The 26,512-nt window shown below is 37.8% G+C and overlaps 1 protein-coding gene across 3 annotated transcripts; it reads right to left on the bottom strand.

Annotated features, from left to right (window-relative positions):
• Positions 1-2,158: 2,158 nt before the first annotated feature.
• LOC113053351 (transcription factor MafG-like) lies at positions 2,159-21,332 on the bottom strand. Of its 3 annotated transcripts, none has more exons than XM_026218295.1 (3): positions 21,204-21,332; positions 5,364-5,437; positions 2,159-4,977 (listed from the first exon to the last, which is right to left on the bottom strand). In XM_026218295.1, exons 1-3 carry the CDS (start codon positions 21,328-21,330, stop codon positions 4,525-4,527), a joined length of 654 nt encoding a protein of 217 aa, XP_026074080.1. In that variant the 5' UTR covers positions 21,331-21,332; the 3' UTR covers positions 2,159-4,524. The 3 variants fall into 3 exon arrangements, with proteins under 3 accessions (XP_026074080.1, XP_026074089.1, XP_026074097.1); XM_026218304.1 differs by lacking the exon at positions 21,204-21,332 and adding an exon at positions 20,805-20,911; XM_026218312.1 differs by lacking the exon at positions 21,204-21,332 and adding an exon at positions 19,631-19,694.
• Between the last annotated feature and the right edge of the window lie 5,180 nt (positions 21,333-26,512).

Raw genomic sequence — 26,512 nt, 5'->3', positions numbered from 1 at the left:
TTAATTTAATAATAATGATAGATATAATATAATGTATAATACGGTGTATAAGAGTGAAAACATTTTATCATAACTTGTGTTTAAGGAGATGATTTGCAGAGAAAAACTTACATTTTTATTGTTTAGCCTTGGCATTAAAAATTACTGGTGACTTGTATGATATGTAAACTATTATTTTAAATCTACTGCAGTCAATGATCTGCAGTCAAAGTTCTCAGGGTCGCTAATACTTTTCCATGCCAGTAAGTGTGTGTTTATATATATATATTTATATTTATATATATATATATATATATATATATATATATATATATATATGTGTGTGTGTGTGTGTGTTTGTGTGTATGTACAGGTGCATCTAAAAAAAATATGAATATCATGGAAAAGTTCTTTATTTTTTGTAATGTGATAAGATAAAGCTTCTCATATTCTAGATTCATTGCACACAAACTGAAATGTTTCAAGAGGTTTTTATTGAAAATCTGATATTTATGACTTACAGCTTAATAAAATGTAAAATTCAGTATCTCAAAAAAATTTAATATTACATTTTGAAATTGATTAATTAATTATGATTGCTTAATAAGATTGATTGATTAATTGATGAATAAGATTAATTATGAGTATAAATACTGAGTACCGCTTGGGCTAGTATAGAACATGCAACCACAATTATGGGAAGGACTACTGACTTGACAGTTGTTCAAAAGACAATCATCAACATCCTACACAAAGAGGGTAAGCCACAGAAGGTCATTGCTGAAAGGGCTGGGTGTTCACAGAGTGCTGAATCAAAATATTTATAAAAGTTGGTAGGAAAAGGTGCACAAGCAACAGGGATGACCACAGCCGTGGGAAGATTGTCAGGAAAAGCAGATTCGTGAACTTGGGAGAGCTTCACAAGGTGTGGACTGAAGCCTGAGGAAGTGCATCAAGAGTCACCACACTCAGACGTCTTCAGGAAAAGAGCTACTAAGCCACTTCTGAAACAGAAACAACGTCAGAAGCATCTTACCTGGGCTAAGGAGATAAGGAACTGGACTGTTGCTCACTGCTCCAAATTCCTCTTTTCAGATTAAATGTAATTTAGCATTTCATTTGAAATTCAAGGTCTGGAGTCTGGAGGAAGACTGAAAAGGCACAGAATCCAAAGGCCAGTGATGATTTGGGGTGCCATGGCATCCGCTGTTGTCGGTGTTTTATCAAGTCCAAAGGCAATGCAGCCATCTACCAGGAGATTTTGGAGCACTTTATGCTTCCATCTGCTGACAAGCGTATTTTTTTGTTTTTCTAATCTAAACTGTGAGTCATTATAATCAGAATTAAAACTAAAAACTCTTGAAATATTTCAGTTTGTGTGCAATGAATCTAGAATATAAGAAAATTTGCTTTTTTGAATAAAATTACAAAAGAAATAAAGAACTTTCCATGATATTAATTTTTTTTGAGATGCACCTGTATGTTTGTATATATTCACTTCAAAATCATTCAGCTGATTTTTACAGCTGTGACACACCTCAGGGCTACAAGTTGAAGTAGTTCTGGTGCTTTTTCTTTTCCTATTGTCCTGGGATAACAACATGGAAGAGCATATCAAGATAAGCCCATTTCATTAGTGTATTTCATGATAATCTCTCACAGAGAAGTCTCATCAAGCTTATTTCAAACATGTTTACGCTGTATGTAGTCTGCTTTGAAACATCTGAAGACATCTGTCCATAAGATACAGAACATGAGCGAGATGACAGGATTGACAGTCAATTAAATTTTTTAAATATTATAGCTCTTTTCCAAACCTCAGTGAGGGATTACCTTGCTGTCTGTAGACCTACGTATTGTAGGTGAATACGAAACAGACTATAAGTCGAAGCACTGTACTCACAGTTGATATCAATAGAGTTCAACATTAGAAAGTTGCTAAGCTTACCCAACAATATGTCTAATAAACAATAAAAAATACCACAAATAAATACTGTTGGGTAAAAACTGTTTGGTTATTTACATACAGACATTTTAGCAGTGATTATAGTTAAATGTAATAACTTTATCCACTATTCATGTTCAATCCCTCCACTTATGTCACAATCAAATCAAGTCATTTTATACTGTATTTTTCACTATTTTGCTCAAAGTATTGGCCATTTATTATATATTGGTCTGAAGAATAGATGGGCGAATTTATGTTTTTTTTTTTTCAGTGAGTTTGTCACTTGTTCTATGCCATGCCATGCTTCCCTATTTGATGTCTTTTACAACAGATGTCATGTTGGGAGAGCACATTATGATTGCTTAAAATGAACAGTTCACTAGGTTTTGGAACAGAACCACAACTTTAAATTCAGGTCTTGCTATTTTTGTTGCTCTGAACCATTAAGGATAAATTGTGTTTTGCCCAACCACCTTTGCTGGAAGAGAACCGCACACTGGCTATGCACCATTATGAAGGGTCAAATTGGGATGGTTATAGTTAGCTTTAGTAAATCTAAAAATTGTATCATTCAACAAAACCCAGATGTTCTGAGAGCAAGACATCCTCATTACAGAGATATGGAAGGAGCTGATATGAACGACTGGCTTCTGTACACTGTCTAGATTACTTTATAATATTAATTTAAAGGTATACAGTTGGACACTTACACAGTGAACAACACTGCCACCTGACCACATACACAGCACGCCACGCGCTACCCACTGCACGCGCCTACTTACTAGAAAAGCAATCAGACTTTAATAATAAGCCACTTTTGGTAAAATTGCAAAATAGATATCAAACTATTTTTTGTTCATATAAATAACTTTTTTTTTCTCAGTTTTCTTATTCAGTAAAGGAAAACAACAAAAGTAGCTAGAGTTAGATATCAGAGACCATTTGCTAACAATTCAACAATAAAGTTTATATTGGGTTGCTTTGGGAAAATCAACTGAGACCAGCCAATCCACACAAAGCACAGAAAAACGAAACTACAGTTCTACAACAAAGCTAGAATGATCAGTTTTAACAACACGGTTTACCAACTCAAAATATTTTCTAAGAACAATTAAATGCCTACTCTCGCTGCGATATCTTTAAGAAAAGGCTTTCTCATGTCTCATGTCTGCAAAAGATGAACATCACCTGCCACACAGCTCAACAGGGCCTCTGCTATCCCATGCATAAATACAGTAGTTTATTGCCTCTCCAGTAAAGAATACCTAAAAAAAATTGAATTACAAGATCCTTATGTCATAAGGGAACGATGCCATTTCTGAATAATGAATAACTTAGTTTTCCATCAGTGGACAATATCAAGCACAGATAACTCAAGTTGGAGCTAATTCCCTTTAACTCAGGTAACCCAAAAACTAGAAAATTAAAATTGTGACATTTCATCAAATTAGTCATACACGTTTGGAGTCACATGAACCCTTGTGTCAATCCAAACCCATATGATTAACTTTCTCCCATGAAAAATAAAAATGAGAGATTTAGCAGTATGTCCATGCTCCTTTCAATACAATAAAAGCATACAGTGGCCATGTCTGTCCAGACCCAAAAATGAAAAAAAAAAAAAAATCTGGGACACATTCAAATTCAAGTCAGACCCAAAAATGAAAAAAAAAAAAAAAAATCTGGGACACATTCAAATTCAAGTTATTCATTAACAATCTCTCATTCTTAGCGCATAGACATATTTAAATTTGGTGTCATAAGATGCACTGCATCAGGTTGGAAGTCAGTGACAAACAGTGATGTGGAAAGTTAATTAAAAAAAATTACAAATTACAATTTAATTTTACTCCATAAAAACCAAACAAAAATTGTTTTATGGAAAGTAATGCATTATATTACTTTTGCGTTACTGTTTGTCACCTAGGATGGGCTTACTCTTTTTTTATTTTAATAGCAAAAAACCCAAAAGTAATATTCTTGGCAAGTGTAAAGGCCCTTTCACACCAAAAGTGAAATTAATAAGCCTCAAGATGAAGGCATTTCCTCTGCATTTCATATTCTCTCAACACAGGGACAGGAGAGGTGTCAGGGAAATAATGGGAAAATAAGTAAATGTGAATTACTTATTTGAAAAAGTAAAGAAAAATGTTTCATTGTATATTCAAAGTAATGCATTACTTTACTAGTTACTTAAAAAAAGTGATCTGATTGCATAACTCTTACTTGTAATGTGTTACCCCAACACTGATGACAAATAACATCAAGTCTTTAATCACAGGTTGTTCATAAATGTTACAATGTGACTTTACAACTTAAAAAATGTAGTGCAACAAGATGGTGACTGCATGGCAAATGTTTCAAATAATTTTTGAGTGAACCTCAAGTGTGTAATATTAATGATATGCTGATAAAATTGTTGTTCATTAACAACAAGGGTTGTAAATGACATCAGAGGGACTTTAGTGTTGTCTGTTTATATTTTTACAGTCACAGAGCAGATCTTGCTGAATTTTACCATGTCATATAACATTCATCAACCCTGTGTCTGATGAATACGCTGACCAATATACTTACAAATGTTCCCTGTTTGTGCATTACGACCGTGCTTCTGTTTTGGACTTAACAATTGTGATGACACTGGTGGCGGCCACTTTGCCTGGTATGAGGGGCCCTATGACAGATGTGATGGGGCCTCTGGCAGCAGCAACAGGGCTGCGAGCTACAGTTCTGGCAAAACTCTGGAGAGCCTCGTATTTGGAGCGCAGCACATCAAGCTCCACCTTCATGCTAGCATTTTCCGAGGCAAGCTTCTTGACCTCCTGCTGAAGCTCCACTTTCTGTTTCTCTAGCTCCTCCTTTTGTGTGACACGTTTGACGCGGCAGCTGGCAGCATAGCCACGGTTTTTGAGCGTACGCCGCCGCTGTTTCAACTGCAGAATTTCCTCTTTGGACAGACCACGCAAGTGCAGGTTCAGCTCCCGCACAGACATAGACACCAGCTCGTCATCTGTAAGACTTGTGCCATTTTCACCTGGCTCTCGCTTCACCTGCAGGAAGCCACAAGGGATGGGATCAAGAGAAAAGAGAGGGAAGGGAGGCCAGGGGAGACTGAGGCAATTGGAATGATCTTCGATACTAAACAAGCTACAATGATGAGTCCTATCCAGCAGATGTTTCTAAATTTCTCTCTCTAAATGAAAGAATTATGAATACTAATAAATAAGAATACTAATGCTTAATAATCTTAAGTAAAAAAAAATAAGTATGTTGGGTTGAGAAAATGCTGTAAAACATATTGCTAATTTTTAGTTAATGGTAGCTAAGGCATGTGTGATTGCAGAGTGATTTATTTTGTGGTTTAATACTTTTCTTCAGCCGCCTTGAATGAAGTATTAGAAAAAAAAGAAAAACTGGAAATATCATCTGAACATACCTTCAGTGCTTTGTTGCCCTTGTTTGTAGTAGTCATACCACGAGAGCCACTCTCCACTGCCCCGCTCGACAGGTCTGAATACAAAAGAGAGATCCCAAAGATCAGAGAGATGTTTTTCAGTCAGGAGGGTAGACACACAGGATCTTACCCTTAAGATCTATTACAAAGTTAATTTTAATCCATGCTATGAATTGTTCTGATAAGTGAGAATATATGATAATTTCTCTTCATTAAACTCTTCATAGAATGTCATAGCTGCCTGTCACCAGAGATGCAACAGATTGCAAAATAAAGTCACTGCAAAAACAAACAAAGTGCTTTTTATTGATTTGTTAATATGCTGTATAGGGTGATCTGGGTGGTTACTCCATGCCTTTATGATGTTTCAGAGCTCTACATATGAACTCCTCCCTCGATGCAAGGCTCCCTATGGTGGATTTTTTCAGCTATTTTTATTTTCTAATTTATTTATTTTGCTTAAGATAAACAACAATATTCTTGTGGACAGGGGGTTAACATACAGTAAACCTGCTCAGCAACTGCTCTGTTCTCCCTTAAGCTTATCAAAGTCTGAATGATCGGAAATTCCTCTCAAAAGAGAAACAAGTTTTGCCATGCTACAAAGGAAGAACAGATTTCACTTGCATTCTCACTTCATGGACACAAAATTGATTAAGCCTTTATATCCATTTACAGAACTGTATTTACTTGAAGAGTGCTATTTGAGATACAACAATATATGCAACCTAAAATATTAAGGTATTTACTGTACATATCTTGCCTCTCCAGTGTGGTTCAGCGCATCTGCGGTGCTTAGGAACCTTTAGGTACACACGGTAAGTAAGCTCTGTGTACTTTCTGAAAACCACATGGTGGTGAGTGTGCACATTAACACTTTGCGCACTTTCTTAAATCCATGTAAATGGTAACCGTGCACGCAAGACTCTGCAAACTTTCTGAAATACTGTACGGTAAGGGTTCCGCGCCCCGCCTCGTTGCCTTTCTTGAGATCATTAGACCTTGGTTCCTTGGGCTCCATTCAGCCAGTGTGTATTTGTTTATACACTTCAAGCATAGCTTCCCTCAACATGAGGGGCTATTTGGGGCGATTCTCATAGTGGTAGTTTAGCAGCGCTCCCCTTTTCCAAGACTACTCTGAATTCTGAGTTCTCCTCTCATATGAGACCGAGTTCTCTGTTTTTCCCCAAAGCCCTCTAGCATTGTTTCCACAGATCGAGTTGATGACTCTCAAACATACTGTTATGAGATGCACCATTCCATCTATGACCTGCTCTATCAGAGTGCCACGAGAGCCCATCCTTAGAACAGTATTTGAAAATCTATGCTATGGTAAGTGTGCACGTGAAGTCTTTGCGCACCTTCTGAAATCCACACTGTGGTAAGTTCACACGCTAGTATTCTGCATTCTTTCTAAAATCCTGTATGGTGAGGGCTTCCCGCGGTTGCTTCCTGCTCTTTCTTGAGTTGGTAAAAGCCTTGTTCATTTTGGGCGCCACCTATGTATCCTTGGATACAATCAAAACAGGGTTTTGCTACTAGAGATCTGTTGAGACACCTCCTTCAGCAAGCTTATGCAAAAGCAAGCGGTAGCCCCTGTGTGACAGGCAAGACTTAGTATAAAATGCTAGGTTCTTAGCCATATCCCTTTAAAGGAATATTTCCTGATCCCAAACTCTACCCCAGGCAGAGGCCCTATCAATTAAGTTTGGTATGTAGCTTAGGCCTTTGGCCGTAAGGGGTACTGTCACAGACAGCCGTCTAAACATCCCAGGGGCAACTCCCATGGAAATGGTAGAGTTGGTACTCTATTTTTTGCCATAATTCTGGCTTGCACTCCCCTCAGTATTGCGGCATGGGTATACTGTTCCTCATAGTGACCACTAGAGGACGCAGATCGAAGTTCCCTTGAAAGAGAATGTCTCAGGTTACAAATATAACCATGGTTCCCTGAGTAGAGAATGAGACACTGCGTCCTCTCACTCAGGTTTTTGGTCCAATAATTAACACCTCACACCTAGTAATTTCTCATGCGTTTTTTTTCAACTATGCATTCCTTTAATTTTGCAGATTTGTATCTTTCAATGGCCATAAGGAAATATAGATCTGAGTATCATCAGCATAAAAGTGAAAGCTAACACCATGTTTCTTGATGATATCTCCAAAGAGTAACATGTAAAGTGTGAAAAGCAACAGTCCTGAGCCTTGTGGCACTCCATACTGCATTGTGATCGATATAATATCTTGTTTATTTACTGTTACAAATAGATGACGGCCAGATAAGTAAGATTTGAACCATGACTATGCAATTCCATTAATGGCAACATAATTTTTAGTCTACTCAAAAGGATATTGTAGTCGATAGTGTCAAATGCAGCCCTAAGATCCAATAGCACTAACAGAGAAATACAACCATGACCAGATGACAAGATCAGATCATTTGTAACTGTCCAGATCTTCTGTTCAGACTTCAGAAACTTCACATTCAAGGATCCTCCATTTGTGAGTTCCAAACCAAGGACTTTCTCAATGCTTAGGAGTTCATCGTTTACCAGTGCTATGTGTTAAGGATTGTGAAACAGATCCATTTCCTTTCTTCTTACTGCAATGTGGACTGGATCCACAAGTGGAAGACATTGGCGCTCATACTCAGCACACGACCAGGTAAAATGTAAATATTACTCTTTCCACACCTTTCCAGAGAACGTTGGCCTTACCCACTGAGCAAATTTATGTCCAAAAAAAATATTTTTGTTGTCTTTGTCACACAGAAAAAAAAGTCCACTGAGAAACCAGTTTTTATGAAAGAATGAAAAGTTTTTATGACATCTTTCTGAGTTCTACACATCCGATATAGATGTTCATGGAACCTTGGTACAAGGTTAAAAACTAGGTGAAATGTTATGGGCATATTTTTAACGTCATTTAAAGTTTCATTCTCAAGACATCATTTATACTGTTTCACTCTCAGGATTCATTAAATGATGTTTATTTCCATGTAATTTCCATTTAGAATTGAAAAGCAGCTCACAGTGCTTGTTTTTCCAAAAACCATTTAAAGAAAAGAAACTTCACTCACACCTTTAGACAACTTAGCATTTGTAATTCACACTTTGGACTGTGAGGGAAACCAGATCTGAAGGAAACACTTTCTGGCTCAGCTGGGATTCAAACCAGGGAACTTCTGCTTCTCTTTCTTAGTGCTTTCTGAGGCAAGCAACACAAATAGTACATATTATCACAGTTCAGTGCCACATTATTTACTGCAGCACATTATGTACCCATTTTCTGCAGCACTCTTACGATGTAAAGGATACAACATTAAAGGCAGCAAGTTTGATAAACAATAGTGCTTTTATTGAAAAATAGAAGAAGATCAACTTCAGAAGATGAATAGGCCAAACCTGCTTGTACTGTATCTGTGTGTGTGTGTGTGTGTGTGTGGACTTTAAATATAAATAAGTATAATACCACAATAAGCATTTACTATTGTAATTTTACTCAAACATTGTGTATTTTAAAATAGAACATAATGAAAAATCTTCTGCAAATACTTGAAGCACCAAGTACCAGTAGTTCAGTACCAGTAAAAATAAATAAATAAATAAATATATAATCTATGTTTTCATAAATAAATAAATAAAAACCCACAATCAATTACATATAAAGACAGTATAATATAAGGTACTGGTCAAAGGTTAGGATCAAACAGCATCCTTTGCTGGCTAGAACGGATTTAAGATCTGTCTACTGTAGGGGGCACCATACTGCAGAAGGTTAGAGCTTGTTGCTACATGTATGCTAGAGATTGGAGAGAGAAGGAATTGTTTCCAGTAGTAGATATTTGCTGCAAAACTATAAGCTCGATTCCAAAAAATATATATAGATAACATATCAAATGATGAAAGTGAGACATTTTGAAACTTTGGCTCATTTTGGATTTCATGAGAGCTACACATTCCAAAAAAGTGGAGACAGGTAACAATAAGAGGCCGGAAAAGTTAAATGTACATATAATGAACAGCTGGAGGACCAATTTGCAACTTATAAGGTCAATTGGCAACATGACTGGGTATAAAAAGAGCCTCTCAGAGTGGCAGTATCTCTCAGTAGTCAAGATGGGCAGAGGATCACCAATTCCCCAATGCTGCGCCGAAAAATATTAGAACAATATCAGAAAAGAGTTTCTCAGAGAAAAATTGCAAAGGGTTTGAAGTTATCATCATCTACAGTGCATAATATCATCCAAAGATTCTAAGAATCTGGACAATCTCTGTGCGTAAGGGTCAAGGTCGCAAAACCATACTCAATGCCAAGGGAAGTCGTGGCCTAATGGTTAGAGAGTCGGACTGGCATTTGAAGGGTTGTGAGTTTTGAGTCTCCGGGTGTGTGTTCACAGTGTGTGTGTGTGTTCACTGCTCTGTGTGTGTGCACTTCGGATGGGTTAAATGCAGAGCACAAATTCTGAGAATGGGTCACCATACTTGGCTGAATTACACGTCACAGTGATCTTCGGGCCCTTAGATGGCACTGCATCACATACAGGGAATGCTACTGTAATAGAAATCACAACAAGGGCTCAGGAATACTTCCAGAAAATACTGTTGGTGAACACAATCCACCGTGCAATTCACCGTTGCCTGCTGAAAACTCTGTAAGTCAAAAAAGAAACCATATGTAAACATGATCCAGAAGCGCAGGCGTTTTCTCTGGGCCTAGGCTCATTTAAAATGGACTGTGGCAAAGTGGAAAACTGAGACGCCGTGTCATCTGGACTAAAGAGGATAAGGACAACCCAAGTTGTTATCAGCGCTCAGTTCAGAAGCCTTCATCTCTGATGGTATGGGGATGCATGAGTGTGTGTGTATGGGCAGCTTACACATCTGGAAAAGCACCATCAATGCTGAAAGGTATATCCAAGTTCTAGAACGACATATGTTCCCATCCAGACGTCGTCTCTTTTAGGGAAGACCTTGCATTTTCCAACATGACAATGCCAGACCACATACTGCATCAATTACAACATCATGGCTGCGTAGAAGAAGGATCCGGGTACTGAAATGGCCAGCCTGCAGTCCAGATCTTTAACCCATAGAAAACATTTGGCACATCATAAAGAGGGTGATGCGACAAAGAAGACCTAAGACTAGAAGTTGAAGTTGAAAAACTAGAAGCCTGTATTAGACAAGAATGGGACAACATTCCTATTCCTAAACTTGAGCAAATTGTTTCCTCAGTCCCCAGACGTTTGCAGACTGTTATAAAAAGAAGAGGGGATGCCACACAGTGGTAAACATGGACTTGTCCCGACTTTTTTGAGATGTGTTTGATGTCATTAAATTTTAAATCAACTTATTTTTCACTTAAAATTATAAATTTTCTCAGTTTAAACATTTGATATGTTATCTATGTTGTATTCTGAATACAATATTGAAATTTGAAACTGCCACATCATCGCATTGTTTTTATTCACAATTTGTACAACGTCCCAACTTTTTGGAATCGGGTTTGTACTTGCCAGTAGAGAAATAGTAAAGAACTGCAAACCTCTGGCAGTTTGCCACAAATTTACTACAAATTAATAAGTTTGCTACAAAAACAAAATATTTTAAAAAGGAAGAGAAGTAAGTATTATATTAGTTAGTTTTTTGCTTTAGGATCTGATCAGACCCATAAACAGTGACATGTGATGATGTCAGTATAGCTGACTAAAACCACTGAAAAGAAATCAGAGCTGATTACCGGTGGAGAATAGACATCAGACCCACAGGAAAACAGAAAAAGCTGAGTGAAGCCACTTACAAGAAAGCTGGTGAAGTAACATAGAGAGACAGAGAGAGGGGGAGAAATAAAGAACAAACAGAGCAAGGGAACATGGGGGTGTTGAAGGAAACAGCCTTGTGAAAAATGTTTCATCAGCAGATTTGATCTAGCTTGCAAAACGAAGGGTAAAAACCCCTGATCTCAGCAAGGACTCTGACCAAGGCACCAATTAGAAGGCTGTGTAGCTGAACTCAAATGACCACAGCAATCATTTCTAACCTTCAATCCCTGCCAGAGTTCATAAATTTAAAGGATGTTTTGAATCTGCAAGGTCTAGATGTACATGCAATGATAAATACATTTCAGTACATATAGCGATGATAAATGCTGAGCCAACAAAAGCACTATGGCCCTGTGTCACTGTGTCATGTGTTAATGATTGCCTTGCTTTACAGAGGCCTCGGGGACTATTACACAGTAAGATGCCATTGGCCAGTCTATGCTAAAGAAACACCAACCTGTCCCATCCTCTACAACACAATGTGACCAACCAATAAAAGAAAACACACTAATTCCACTGCTCCTGAAATTATTACATAGCTCTTTTGAATATGTGATTGGTCCATGGTAGTATTCTATTGTTAAAAGTCCCATATTATCAAAGTTGAAATTTCCTGGGGGTTTTTCACAATAACTGAGGTCTAGGGTCTATTTGACTACCATATACATTTCAAAACAGTCAGTCCACAGTAAAATGCACACAGCGTGCATGAAGTAAATGTGATTTTTTTACGAACCATTGTGACTTCCATAAAAAGTTAATGTCAGAACTACACAATACCTCCTTCAGTCACCAATTCAGGTAAATTATTGTTCCAGCCACAATAATGTATATCCAATTACAAATGATTATATATGAATTTGTCAGTTTGTTGTTTTACACATATGCACAGACATTTTTTATACACAATATCATGAGATGCAAGAAACATATGGCAAGAAATCTGTAGACTCGTCCATAACAACAAAAGACAATACTTTATTGAACCTTTTCATTAAGTGTACGTTGCAAACACGAGCATGTTTGACGATCGTTTCTGTCCAGTCTGTTTTTTTATCGCGTTTAAACATAGCTGATCATCTGCTCATTTGTCTGGCAGTGGCAGTAGATATGTGTTCAAATTTCTAACTTGAGGCTGTATTACGTTGATTCCGGCACCCAACATCACAACAAGATGATATTTTAAGCTCTTTACGTAGCTGAATCTGCGCTGGTTTCAGTGGGCCACTCCCTTTTTTCCCCTTTGTTTCGCTGCCTCCAGCTAGCGCTGTGAGGTCGGCTGACCCTAGTTACCTGTGGTTGGCATATATATTCTTATAGACATCAAAACCTAAAATAAAACTCCAGAAAGGTATACAATATGGGATCTTTAAGCATTTCTTTACAATGAGTGTAAAATCATTTGTATTTTGTAAATTGGCATGTAATAAGCAAGTAACTTACTTAGTAATTGTATTTGCAACTACGTAGCTTTGAATTTGATTACTAATTTCATGTTAGAAACTAAAACAATATATTAACAACTGTATATATGCATATGAATCATATTAAAGGTAACACTTTACTTCAGGGACCAATTCTCACTATTACCTAGTTGCTTATTAGCATGAATATTACTAGCTTACTGGCTGTTTATTAGAACTTATAAAGTTAATGTCTTATTTTGCATGACCATGATTAGATTCCTTAATCTGACCCCTAACCTAAAAAATCTGACCCCTAACCCAACTACCTTACTAACTAACTTACTAATAAGCAGCAAATTATCAGTTTATTGTGTCAGTTTATTGAGCCATGGTTAATAGTGTTACGTGGAGGGTAGGGATGAACTCAATCGCAGACAGGAATGCACAAAACACAGGATTTATTACGGGAAAAACAAAACCCACGTGGGAGAAAACAATGACTAGGGCAGAGACTAAATAACTTAACAAGACTGGGTAGACATGATAAACAAAGACTCTAAACACTAGAACACTAACTACAGACAAACACTTATGGGTGATACAACGACTTCTTTAAGGGGTAACAATGAAATAATATCTCACATGCTAACATGTAGAAACAATCACAATATAGAAACATATAGTTACAATGAACCGACAAAAGACAGAACACACTAGGGATATAAATAAGAAGACTAATCAAGACACAACAGGTGGCACAGGTAAGGCAATCACGACAAAACTAGGATAACAAGGGGGGCGGGGCAAGGGAACGAGACAACACAAGCACATGGCCCAAAAACAAGGCCATGTGCTTGTACACAAAACACCGGTCTGTCATGATCCTGCCTCAAGACTAGAGAAAAGTCAGGACATGAAGGCAGAATCATGATAGAACCCCTCCATTAAGGAGCGGCTTCCAGACCCTCCTCAAGGGAACATCAAACACGGGACATGACTGACTGAGACAGAGACAAAAGCCAACAAGACATGACAAATAACAACAAAGGCAAACATGAATACACTATGGCAGGGTTAGGGTGACAAATAAAAAACAAACAAACAAGGAAGGTGAGGAGGCGGGACAACAAAGTTCATGGGGGGGAAGACCAGGGTGGGTGGGTGGGACAGGAGTCTTAGGAGGATGGGACGAAGGCTGACGACGAGAGGTCCAGGCAGGTCTGGGTGGTGTAGGGTGGGGAGTGGTCTCTGGACAACTGACAACATCAAAGGACATTACAGGAGAAATCACAGAACAACATCTACTGGACACTGGACAACATCTACCGGACACTGGACAACCTCTACCGGACACATGACAATATCAGTGGAGACAGAAACTGGCTCAGGAACCGCACTCACTGCGGCTGACTCGGGATCAGCGCTAACTGCGGCTGACTCGGGATCTCTGGGGACAGGGTCTGGGGACAAGAAAGGACTGGCAGGGACTTCTAAAATCTGAACTAGACGAGACAAATAATCAGACAGAGTCTTGGCAGCAAGGACAACAGGCATATCTTTACGAGCCGAGACAGATTGCAACAGCGCTTCTGCTGCAGAGTCGGCCGCGGCTCTCTCCTTAGCCCTCACGACTGCGGACTTGGATACAGTTCTCTAAGTCGCCGGTTCGGGGTCAAGGTTCACCGCTGCTGGCTCGGGCACGCCAGCGCTCACCGCTGCTGGCTCGGGCACGCCAGCGCTCACCGCTGCTGGCTCGGGCACGCCAGCGCTCACCGCGGCTGGCTCGGGCATGCCAGCGCTCACCGCGGCTGGCTCGGGCACGCCAGCGCTCACCGGCATCGCCGACTCAGGAGGAGACAGAGATACAGGACTGGAAGACCCCTTCTTCCTCCTCTTCCTCCTTGGCTGCGGTGCAGAGGTCATAGCTGGGTCTGAGACTGGTTGAGGAAGTTCGGTCTCAGGCAGGGCTGACTCCGTCGCTGAGGACTCAGAAGCAGACGCAAGGAACTCGACCGGAAGTTGAAGTCGGGTGGGGGCTGCCATCTTTTAGCAGAACTTCACTTGCGTTAGCATTCCCATTGACTCCCATTCATTTTGGCGTCACTTTGACAGCGAATAACTTTACATCTGAGGCGTTTAAAGACTCCGTTTGTCCATTATTTAACCACAATGTATGAAGGGCTCCATTACCTTCTATGTTACATTATGGCCCTGTATAAACAGTTTTTGTAAAAAATAGGCTAACGATTGCGTCATAACCACTTGTCTCTCTGTCGCATTACCGTACAGACAGGAGGAGAAGCTCGCAGGCAATTAACTTAATATGGCGTACTGGCGTTACATTTTAAAATACTATACAAAATAATTAATCAGAATACTTACTCCTGCTCACTCACGACAAAGAACTCCCCGCTCAAGCTCGCCGTCTCTGCAAGATTAACGATGGCAGTTTGCACGCACAGCCACTTAGAAGATTTACATCTGTCAGACAGGTTGCTGATGTCGTCAAGCTACGTTTGAGTCTGCGCGTCAGAAACAGAAGTGCTAAAAAACGCTAAAAATGGGCTTCACTTGTCTCAACTGAGTTCCAATGGGGTCGCTGTGTCCATTTCTTTTACTGTCTATGGAAGCAGACTCCCACGAGAACCGTCTCCCTCTCTTCTTTTGGAGACTGATGGGTGTGGGAGGCACCTCAGGATTCGGGGAGGGATTTGCCTGATCCCCCAGTGTTGTAACGGCCGGGAGACGACCCTCTGGGATCACTGGCAGCTGGGCAGATGGTGGGGACCTTGAGGGGGAAACCTGCGGCTCCTCCTGGGAGAAACTCTGCCATAGCCGGGCATAGTTCCTCAGAATCCACTCACCCTGGGACGACACTGGGAGGGTGACACTCCTCTTGACAGTGGGGGACGACAACCAGCATTGCTGGCGGAACTCCAATTGACGTTGAAGCTCGGAGGCCCTCCTGTCTGCTGAGTTCTTGGTTGGTCGGTTCATTCTGTTACGTGGAGGGTAGGGATGAACTCAATCGCAGACAGGAATGCACAAAACACAGGATTTATTACGGGAAAAACAAAACCCACGAGGGGTAAAACAACGACTAGGGCAGAGACTAAATAACTTAACAAGACTGGGTAGATATGATAAACAAAGACTCTAAACACTAATACTTCTAATTCAGAAGAGTAGGATTTTGTTAGAAAGTCTGATTTAAACCAAAAAAAAACATTCATCAGGATTAGTCGTCCAATATGTATTTTATGCTAATATTAATATAGAAAACTCTTTGTCAGAAACCCTTGTTGCCTCACCAGATTCAAACCATGGCTCCAACAAAAACTGTTAAAGGCGCAATATGTAATTTTTCTACTTTAAAAATAGCAGAAATCACTATATCTATGTTATATATATTTTATAGTTGTGTACTTACATTATCCCGACAGTTTCCACAAACTTTCAAATCCGGAGAAAATTATAGTTTAATTAGAAGACATGGCACGTTTCTTTATTTCCGTTTTGTCACCCGTCTATGGGGTCATATAAACTTTGACCCCTCTAGTTTATCTAACTTCCTGCTGAACTGCCAAATACAAAGGTGAACAGAAACAAAGACGAGACGAAGAATAAAAAGTAGTAGCCTTGATCGAGACTATTATATTTTATATTGTTTATATTCGTATTTAAACCTCAATCAATAACTTAGTTATGGATCATGATTATGCTTTGCCTGCACGTTCTGTGAAGCGCAAACGCACGGGTGAAATAAATGACCCGAGATGGTTTTGGGACAAGAGAAGCAACAAGACAAGGGTAAATATTGGAGTTGCATTTCCAAGATAGAGAGAGCTTCATGACAAGCTGAAACTACAGAGAGATGCCGAACTCGCTTGCATTCTGATAAACAGGTGTGCATCCATTCAGCTAACTGTATCTATCCATATATTTTGTGAAACGATGATGTCTTGTGTAAGACGTCCATCTTGCGCAGACGGACTAGCTCTCATGTAAATCTACATTTGTTCTATATCTAGCTGAATAAAGTAGCTTCAAATGCAGTTCTCTAACTTGTTCGATATCATAGTATAACGTAATTATAATTATTAATGAAAGGCGACCGTGTTTTTTAACATATATTACTACTAGCTAGATGGAATATTGATTTGATAGGGGTCTCATAATTCATATAGATGGTTTCATCGGGCGCACGGTCGTGTATATCAGTCTGGCTGCGGTGCCTTCTACAAACGCAGTTAAAGGCAAGGTGATGAGTAGACTGAAGTTGGGCTCATTTGGTTGTGCTGCGGGGTGTGTTTCCCATACAGTTATTTATTTTTGTAGACTCGCCACAAAAAAAAACCTGATCTTTTTTCAAAAAGGCTTCATTGAATAAACATGAGTAACGTTACTTACTGCACGTTTAATAAAAATAATTCCTTACATTTATATGTTTAAATATCAAAACGAGGCACATGTGTTTTTATATCGCTGTATTTCTGAAGGAAGACTTGCATGTTATATGCCTGATAAAGCAGCGTGTGAGCATACCAGCTCTGCTTCGTTTACAGCTGTTTCTGGGGAAACCTCTATTTCTTGCGCTTTATGTCTACGCTTAAAAACATCTCCTGTTGGCAAATAATGAATTTGCATTTTCATTAAGTCCACCTGATCCACGCAGCAAACATTTTGTTTGTTATCAAAAAAATCTACTCTAGAGGGACTTGGCTGTTGTTATTGATTCTATTTGGAAGTCTACCGGAAGTTAAGTTAGGTCCACAAAAACGCTCATGCGCAGTAACGTTTGAAAAGACGTGATTGTCAAAATACTAAGTTAGAATGATTGAGGAATGATAGGGAGCGACAGGGCGCATGTTCCAATGAACAACAACTCCCATGAGCCTTACTCTCTTTCCCGACGTCATCAAAGTACGTCTTATGTTATTATTTTGATTGAGTGACCCCTGGTGGCCAAAAATTCCATTTTGTACGTTTAACATCTAAAGATTTGAACCTTTAAAACCTTCAAAATGCATTTTTTTTATTGAAATAAATTATTCTCTCTTAGTTTGTTGTGTAAAGTTAGCAATAAGCAGGTCCAAAAAATAATCTACAGTCAACAGAATTAAAGGTTTTAAAACGTTTTTGAACACAGCTTACACTTTACTCTTATTGGCAGATGAAAGCACATTCAAATTAGCCATAAATATACTTTCTGTGATGCACTGATGTTTTAATTGTGATAAAATGACATGAAATGAAATCTCAGTGAGAATGACAAGGTAACACATATAAACATTTGGGGCTTAAAGGGATAATTGACCTAAAATGAAAATCCTTTCATCACTTATTCACCCTCGTTGTTCCAAAACCTGTGTGAATTTCTTTCTTCAAGGGACACAAAATAATATATTTTGAAGAAAGTTGGTAACCATTTGAATTACTGGATTACAGTTTGGACACACACACCAACCCACACACACGCACACACACACAAAACATACAGAGACTTAAAAAGTCAGTCAGTTTTGGAATGATAAAAAGTAAATACATTTCATTATCCCTTTAAGAACCGTAAGCCCACAATGGAAAAAAATCATGGAAAAGGATTGTATATTTTAGTGAAAGCCATCAGGTTTCAGCACACTAATGTGAGCACACTGACTTCAAGTCATTGTCCAACTGCTGACCTCTTGGAAGCCAAGATGTCCCTCAATTAAGATAAGTTTAGAAAACCTATATTTAATTTTATGCATGATTTGTTTATATGCCTCAGCCAGTAAAACCAAAAAAGAAAAAACGGTAAAAAAATGAGCAGTATGCAGATCTAATCATCTCCCCCTTCAACAGAGTTAAGTCAATTATCAAACAACCTGCACATGTCGAGCACCATTTAACTGCAAATTAAAAATCAGACTTGGCTGATGGCTGTGTTTCTTCAAGTTGGGCATCAATTTATTTGCAGAGTGCTGGGAAACCATAAACTAGTGGCTATTCAGAGCATGAAAAGGAGATGCAAATTATGCTGATGCTTTCAGCTGTGAAGAAGCGATGATGCACCATTAGCAATCAATAACAGAACAGTAACACTGGTGATAGGACAAACTGCAGTGATAGATGAGTGGGGCTGGCCAAAAAGATCTTGACAATTTTCCCTCAAAGTCAACCCTGATTACATTTCAGGGACAAAAACCTAATCAGTCAGCTGTGATAACAATGGAGTCCAACTTTGGTGAAGAGATTGAATTTTGTGAGCTCAATGAAAGGTAGATGCATTATCGACATTTGGAGACACCCTCAAACATTGCAAAAAGATTAGAGACTCTTTCTAATGCTGTATTGATTTTGCCACCACACAAATGGGTAAGGCTTTGAATAGAAAACTATAATAAGAAAACCAAGCTTTTATAAACTCATTTCATGCCCGAGTTAAGTTACAGGGGAGACGTTTTTACTTAGAGTAAAGCTGTCAAATATTAAGGGCTAAAAATCTTAGTTATCAAACATAATGAATATACAGTACTAGAACAACATTAGAATAAGTGCAGAGATGGGCACAAGATGTTTCATAGTTGTGCTTTAAGAATGGGACTTAGGTCAAATAATAAAAAGACCCTAGTACTTTGAGTGGGGTTGGGAATCAGCAACCGGCTCTTAGATACATTAAGGAACTGAAGTTAAGGAGCCAAAATAGGTTAAATTACATACCATGTCCATTCTTTTTACAGTCCGGTCGAAATTAAAAAACACTATGAAGTGGCATGAATAATAAAATTATATTATGTGACATACAGTGAGAACTATTTGTGTCTTTAAACACACGTTTGTTTCATTTAAGCTCTCTGATGGATTATTCCTCATTAATTCTAATCTACATGAATATCTTTAAATAAAACTAAAGTAAAACATTATTGCACACATCTGTGTTAAATCTCAAATAAAGAAAGAAGAAAAATGCCTAGCAACAGCAGGCAAAAGACAACTGCAGTAAAAAATAAGAAAAAAAGAGAGATATCCTCACTTACACCGAGTTTCATCATCGACACCCCTCCCAACACCCCCCCAAAACCCCATTGATCTTTTCTGGAGTCTTGCGCTGTTTAAGCTCTGCATCCAGAAAACACTGTACTTAAGGACTGTTTCAGGGACTTTAATTTCTGCAGAGATGGCATAAGAAATGGAAGATATGAGGAGCACCTCCTCCACTCATTAAACACTTTCTTTAGGTTGCACCAACTCTTGTCCTAGCTGAGCTTCAGCCAATGAATGGCAGCTCATGTTAAACAGAAATACCAGTCAAAGCCTGTATCACAGGAAAAAAGGGAGGCTGTATTTATACAAGGTATGTGATACCATACCACATATCTTTCAAAAGAAAGCTGCTGTCTAAACCCCTGCTGCTCGATGAAGATGCTCATCTGTTGTTGTTACCTGCTCTGGCATGTGTAATTATATATGAATAGATGGGGTTTATAACACAAAAGTATCTTTTTTAAAGTACAGACAGGATAGTCATGGGTATTGCACTATATTCAATACGCTTTTAACGTGTCACTCTCTCCTGCAGCTCAATACGGATCTCAGATGCTCATGGATGTCAGGACTTAGGAGTGCTCTTGATGATTAGAATAGTGGTCAACAAATACCTGCTCCTGCTGCTCCTGTTTTATGCGTATTATAACATAAGAGCAGGCAAATACAAATTCAGAAAAGAAGCCTTGGATCATTCTGAAGACAATGATCAAAGTTTATCAGGAATTTCCATTTGACAGAATTAAAACAAACACACAAGCATTCAAACAGGTCAAAAGCACATTAACAACCGTGTTTATTAAAACAAACGTTTATTAATCAACATTTTGCAAATGAGCTCACACTAAAAGTCATCTGCTTTTGAATGTCATGCTATATAATAGATACCCCTTACACTGACAAATAAATCCAGGAATTGATTCCTGAACTAGAGACATGAATGAACCGAGCAGCATTATGATGAATCAGCATCGAATCCGAATCAAACAAACAAAGCGATTTTTTTCATGCCTATAGGAAAGACATCTGAACCCCTTTTTCACTCTGATATTTTCCTGTCATAGTTTTGCGATAGAAAGACTGTATAGTAAAATAATCAATTGGCCCATTTAGATATGAATATATGTATACAGTATCATGTCATATTGACAAACACACGCGTCCTACCTGGTGCTGAAGCGAACAGCGTCCTTATGATGAAACAGCTGCTTTGTGCTGATGTGTGTGTGTGTGTGTGTGTGTGTGTGCGCGTGCGTGCGTGCATGCGCGCGCGCGTCTTTCCACACATTTCTGCACATCCCCCTAGCTGTCACTATAATGCCTTCACACAGGGAATCCCCACAGGCTGTGCGTCTCTGATTCCAGTCACGCTTATTAAATATGTTTATGATACACAGCAACTCGTTTACATTTTGAATAATAAATGCATGTGCGTTTATAGAGCTGCTACAGGTATAGGATATACTATATAGCTTATATGTGATAAGAGTGAGTGGAGGCGTGCATGCACACTCAGCACAACAACACTGTCACACATTTGATGTAACAATAATCGAGTCGACTCACCAGTTAGAACAGACGCCTTTCTGTATGAGCGTGTATTTGTGAGTAGAGGATCCAAAGTGTGTTTGAATGAAATCAGATGTGTAAATGTGTAATTGTTCGGATTTGCTTTCTCTGGTACTGAAATCATCAGACGTCATATGATGTTTTTTTCACGTGGCTTCATTCATGAAGGATCTACGACGCCGCTCATTTAAAGGAGACGTCTTCAATACTTAAATCATTTTACATTTTTTATTTTATTTTATTTATTTATTTATTTTTATAGTTTAAAGCCTATAAAGGTTTGTTGGTTTTACATCAATATGTACGAGTACATTTTAGAGAGGATAACATTTTGCATTAGATGAAAATGTACATTCTGTTAAATAAATAAATAAAATGCTGTTTTCACACAGATCTCATATTTTGTTCTTAAATAATTCCTTTGTTGCAGTATGGATGCTTCAAAGTAACATCTCAGCGTAGCAAAACCGCTTAATATAGGGAAACCAATGTTTTTATTATTATTATTATTATTAATATTATTATCATTATTATTATTATTAATGTAATTATAAAACAATGTATAAAATAGTATTGAACACCAATATGTACAAGTTACATGAAACAATTTTACAGTTAATTGAAATGGATATAAATAAATATAGTTATTTCACAAATGTCTCTGTCCAATGCCGTATTTTATGTGTTCATGTTTTCTTTTAGGTTATTTACACCCCATTTCAGAGATGTTTTAAATATTTAGTTGTAAACAGTTTTTGTATATTAAAGTGTCTTGCCACCTAAATTTAATTACCATCAGTGTTAATCAAAAGTTACATTTTGAATGGGCTTACTCATTGTGAAACACATTGGTTCAATTGAGTACACAAAACTAATATTTATCAAAGGTGTAGCTGGCATAACTCCCTTCAAGTATTTGACTTTAGAAGCTCAATAATCTCTAAATTGTTTATTTATTTATTTATTGTTAGTTTTTTTTGTTGTTTTTGCAATCACATATATGCACACACAAAAAATTTGTTATCTTCATGGTAAGCAGGGACTCTTAAATTGAAATAACATTGTTCCTGGTTTTCCAGTGGCTTCACATCATCATCCAACCCGATCCACTCAGAGTCAGAGCTCTGAGAAAAGTACTGCAAGTACAGATGGCTCCATTTAAACATTTCTGTAATACTTTTCACACACACACACACACACACACACACACACACACACACACACAGAGAGAGAGAGAGAGAACAAACAAACAAACATATATTACATTTTAGATCAAACTATTTATTTGACATTTAATTAATTGTGCAGAATTTTCCCCAAAATAAAGTATAGACTTAAAATTATAATCCCTCTCAATAATCATCACTGCCCTGTGTCTGGATGACCAATTTTATTATTGTTTTACTGTGCTAAGGATGTTTCTGGGGTGCAGTCTTTGGCCAGTGAGTGTGTAGCTCTCAGCCAATAATGATTTGAAGTGCAGGTGAAGATGAGACTTGTCCAAATACACAGCACATAGAGACTCTTTCACCTAGATATCACACTATAGAGACTGTGTCTGTTCCCCCAACTAGAAAATACAAAAAACGTACAAACCAAGTTAAGTTTAACAATTTAATTGAGGTTCAACAAATAAAAAAACAGATTCAATATGGATAAACAAATGATAAAGCTTGGGTTATTGAATATCAGATCCCTTTCTACGAAAACACTTTTTGTAATATGAATGTGCTCTGTTTGACAGAAACCTGTCTAAAACCTGATGATTACATTATTTTAAATGAGTCCACCCCCCAAGATTACTGTTATAAACATGAGCCGCGTCTAAAAGGCAAAGGGGGAGGTGTTGCTTCAATTCATAACAACATTTTCATGATTTCTCAGAGGGCAGGCTTCAAGTATAACTCGTTTGAAGTAATGGTGCTTCATATAACATTATCCAGAGAAACAAATGTTAATGATAAATCCCGTTATGTTTGTACTGGCTACTATATACAGGCCACCAGGGCACCATACAGACTTTATTAAACAGTTTGGTGATTTTACATCCGAGTTAGTTCTGGATAAAGTTTTAATAGTTGGTTATTTTAATATCCATGTTGATAATGAAAAAGATGCATTGGGATCAGCATTTATAGACATTCTGAACTCTATTGGGGTTAGACAACATGTTTAAGGACCTACTCATTGTCGAAATCATACTCTAGATTTAATACTGTCACATGGAATTGATATTGATAGTGTTGAAATTATGCAGCCAAGTGATGATACCTCAGATCATTATTTAGTTTTGTGCAAACTTCATATAGCCAAAATTTTAAATTCTACTTCTTGTTACAAGTATGGAAGAACCATCACTTCTACCACAAAAGATTAGCTTTTTAAGTTAACTTCCTGATGTATCCAAATTCCTTAGCATATTCAAAACCTCAGAACAACTTGATGATGTAACAGAAACTATGGACTCTCTCTTTTCTAGCACTTTAAATACAGTTGCTTCTCTACGCTTAAGGAAGGTTAAGGAAAACAGTTTGACACCATGGTATAATGAACATACTCGCACCCTAAAGAGAGCAGCCCAAAAAATGGAGCGCAGCTGGAGGAAAACGAAACTAGAGGTATTTCGTATTGCTTGGCAGGAAAGTAACCTATCCTACAGAAAAGCATTAAAAACTGCTAGATCTCTTTTAGAAGAAAACAAACATAACCCCAGGTATTTATTCAATACAGTAGCTAAATTAACGAAAAATAAACCTTCAACAAGTGTTGACATTTCCCCACACCACAGCAGTAATTACTTTATGAACTACTTTAATTCTAAAATCGATACTATTAGAGATAAAATTGCAACCATTCAGCTGTCAGCTACAGTATCGCATCAGACAGTGCACTATAGACCCCCTGAGGAAGAGTTCCACTCATTCTCTACTATAGGAGAGGAAGCATTGTATAAACTTGTTAAATCATCTAAACCAACAACATGTATGTTAGACCCTATACCATCTAAGCTCCTAAAAGAGGTGCTACCAGAAGTCATAGATCCTCTTCTGACTATTATTAATTCCTCATTGTCATTAGGATATGTCCCCAAAACCTTCAAACTGGCTGTTATTAAGCATCTCATCAAAAAAACACAACTTGACCCCAAAGAACTAGTTAATTATAGACCAATCTCGAACCTCCCTTTTCTGTCCAAGATACTAGAAAAGGTGGTATCCTCACAATTATATTCCTTCTTAGAGAAAAATGGTATATGTGAGGGTTTCCAATCAGGATTTAGACCGTATCATAGTACTGAGACTGCTCTCCTTAGAATTACAAATGATCTACTCTTATCATCTGTGTGTATTTCTCTATTAGTTTTAATGAATCTTAGTGCTGCGTTTGACACAATTGACCAAAACATTCTTTTGCATAGACTTGAACACTTTGTTGGCATTAATGGAAGTGCATTAGCATGGTCGTACTTATATGACCGCCGTCAGTTCATAGCAGTGAATGAAGATGTATCATATCGATCACAAGTGCAGTATGGAGTACCTCAAGGCTCAGTACTAGGGCCGCTACTCTTCACGCTTTATATGCTACCCTTGGGAGATATCATCAGGAAACATGGTGTTAGCTTTCACTGTTATGCTGATGATAATCAGCTCTATATTTCTTCACAGCCCGATGAAACACAACAATTTGAAAAACTAATGGAATGCATAGTCGATATAAAAAACTGAATGACAAGTAATTTCTTACTGCTAAATTCTGAAAAAAAAAAAAAACAGAGGTGTTAATCATAGGACCTAAAAACACTGTCTAAGACTTGATGGTTGCTCTGTCAATTCTTCGTCATCAGTTAGGAACCTAGGTGTGCTATTTGATCGCAATCATTCCTTTGAAAGTCACGTTTCTAGCTTTTGTAAAACTGCATTTTTCCATCTCAAAAATATATCTAAATTATGGCCTATGCTCTCAATGTCAAATGCAGAAATGTTAATCCATGCATTTAAGGTTAGATTATTGTAATCCTTTATTGGGTGGTTGTTCTGCACGCTAAGTAAACAAACTACAGCTAGTCCAAAATGCAGCAGCAAGAGTTCTTACTAGAACCAGGAAGTATGACCATATTAGCCTGGTCCTGTCAACACTGCAGTGGCTCCCTATCAAATATCGTATAGATTTTAAAATATTGCTTATTACTTATAAAGCCCTGAATGGTTTAGCACCTCAGTATTTGAATGGGCTCCTTTTATATTATAATCCTCTACGTCCGCTACGTTTTCCTATCTGGCACCTAAACTCTGGAATAACCTACCTAACATTGTTCGGGAGGCAGATACACTCTTGTAGTATATATCTAGATTAAAGACCCATCTCTTTAACCTGGTTTACACATAACATGCACTGTAAACCCTGATAAGTTCACAGAACTCAAAAAATATTTTGTAACAGATTACACAAAAACATTTAAGTGATGTTTTTAAATGTTTTAAGTTTACATAAACTTAAAAAAAAATTAATTCCAGTTGCCTTAAATTATCTCAGAGTTATCTTAAATAATTATATTTCTGAACTTATAATTAGGGAGTAATTCACTCATAATTTTATCTATTTTTCAACTCCTATAATGTGGGAAATACACTCAAAATTAGGCTTTTGCTGTCCATCCTCAGTCTAACCACAGGCTCTACTATTCACCACAACGGTAACACTACAAATCCAACATAACATAAACCTTTGTAAAATCTAATATAACACAACATTTATGTATTAACTTATGTCCCTCTATGTTAATCTTGTGTAAAAACACACAAAATAACACTTAATTTCTAAATTTATTTTCCTTGTTTTCTGATGCAAAGCATGCTGGGAACTAGAAAACACAATAATTTTAAGTTCACCTCACTACAAAATTTTTTTGAGTTAACAGAACTTATTTAAATTAAGTCCAATGAACTTTTGTTATTATTTGAGTGCAATTAACTAATTTCATTTGATTAACTTCACTGTTCGGTTTTACAGTGTGCTAATATGCTTTTAATATCCAAATCCGTTAAAGGATTTTTAGGCTGCATTAATTAGGTAAACCGGAACCGGAAACACTTCACATAACACCCTATGTACTTGCTACATCATTAGAAGAATGGCATCTACACTAATATTAATCTGTTTCTCTCTTGTTCCGAGGTCACCATGGCCACCAGATCCAGTCTGTGTCCAGAGGTACAGAGGGTCACTGCAGTCGCCCGGATCCAGTACTTATCCAAACCAGATGGTGGATCAGCACCTAGAAAGGACCTCTATTGCCCTGAAAG

The sequence above is a fragment of the Carassius auratus genome, chromosome 3 (assembly GCF_003368295.1).
Source record: "Carassius auratus strain Wakin chromosome 3, ASM336829v1, whole genome shotgun sequence".
Taxonomy (NCBI): Eukaryota; Metazoa; Chordata; class Actinopteri; order Cypriniformes; family Cyprinidae; genus Carassius; species Carassius auratus.
This window is presented reverse-complemented; position numbering and strand designations above follow the sequence as displayed.

Bases quoted from the DNA above. Each gene is read 5' to 3' on its own strand.
- LOC113053351 (XM_026218295.1), bottom strand. From the start codon at position 21,330: ATGATTTCAGTACCAGAGAAAGCAAATCCGAACAATTACACATTTACA. The intron at 5,438-21,203 runs GTGAGTCGACTC...TTTTGTATTCAG, and splicing joins AAAGGCGTCTGTTCTAACTG to ACCTGTCGAGCGGGGCAGTG. The intron at 4,978-5,363 runs GTATGTTCAGAT...GGCTTCCTGCAG, and splicing joins AGGGCAACAAAGCACTGAAG to GTGAAGCGAGAGCCAGGTGA.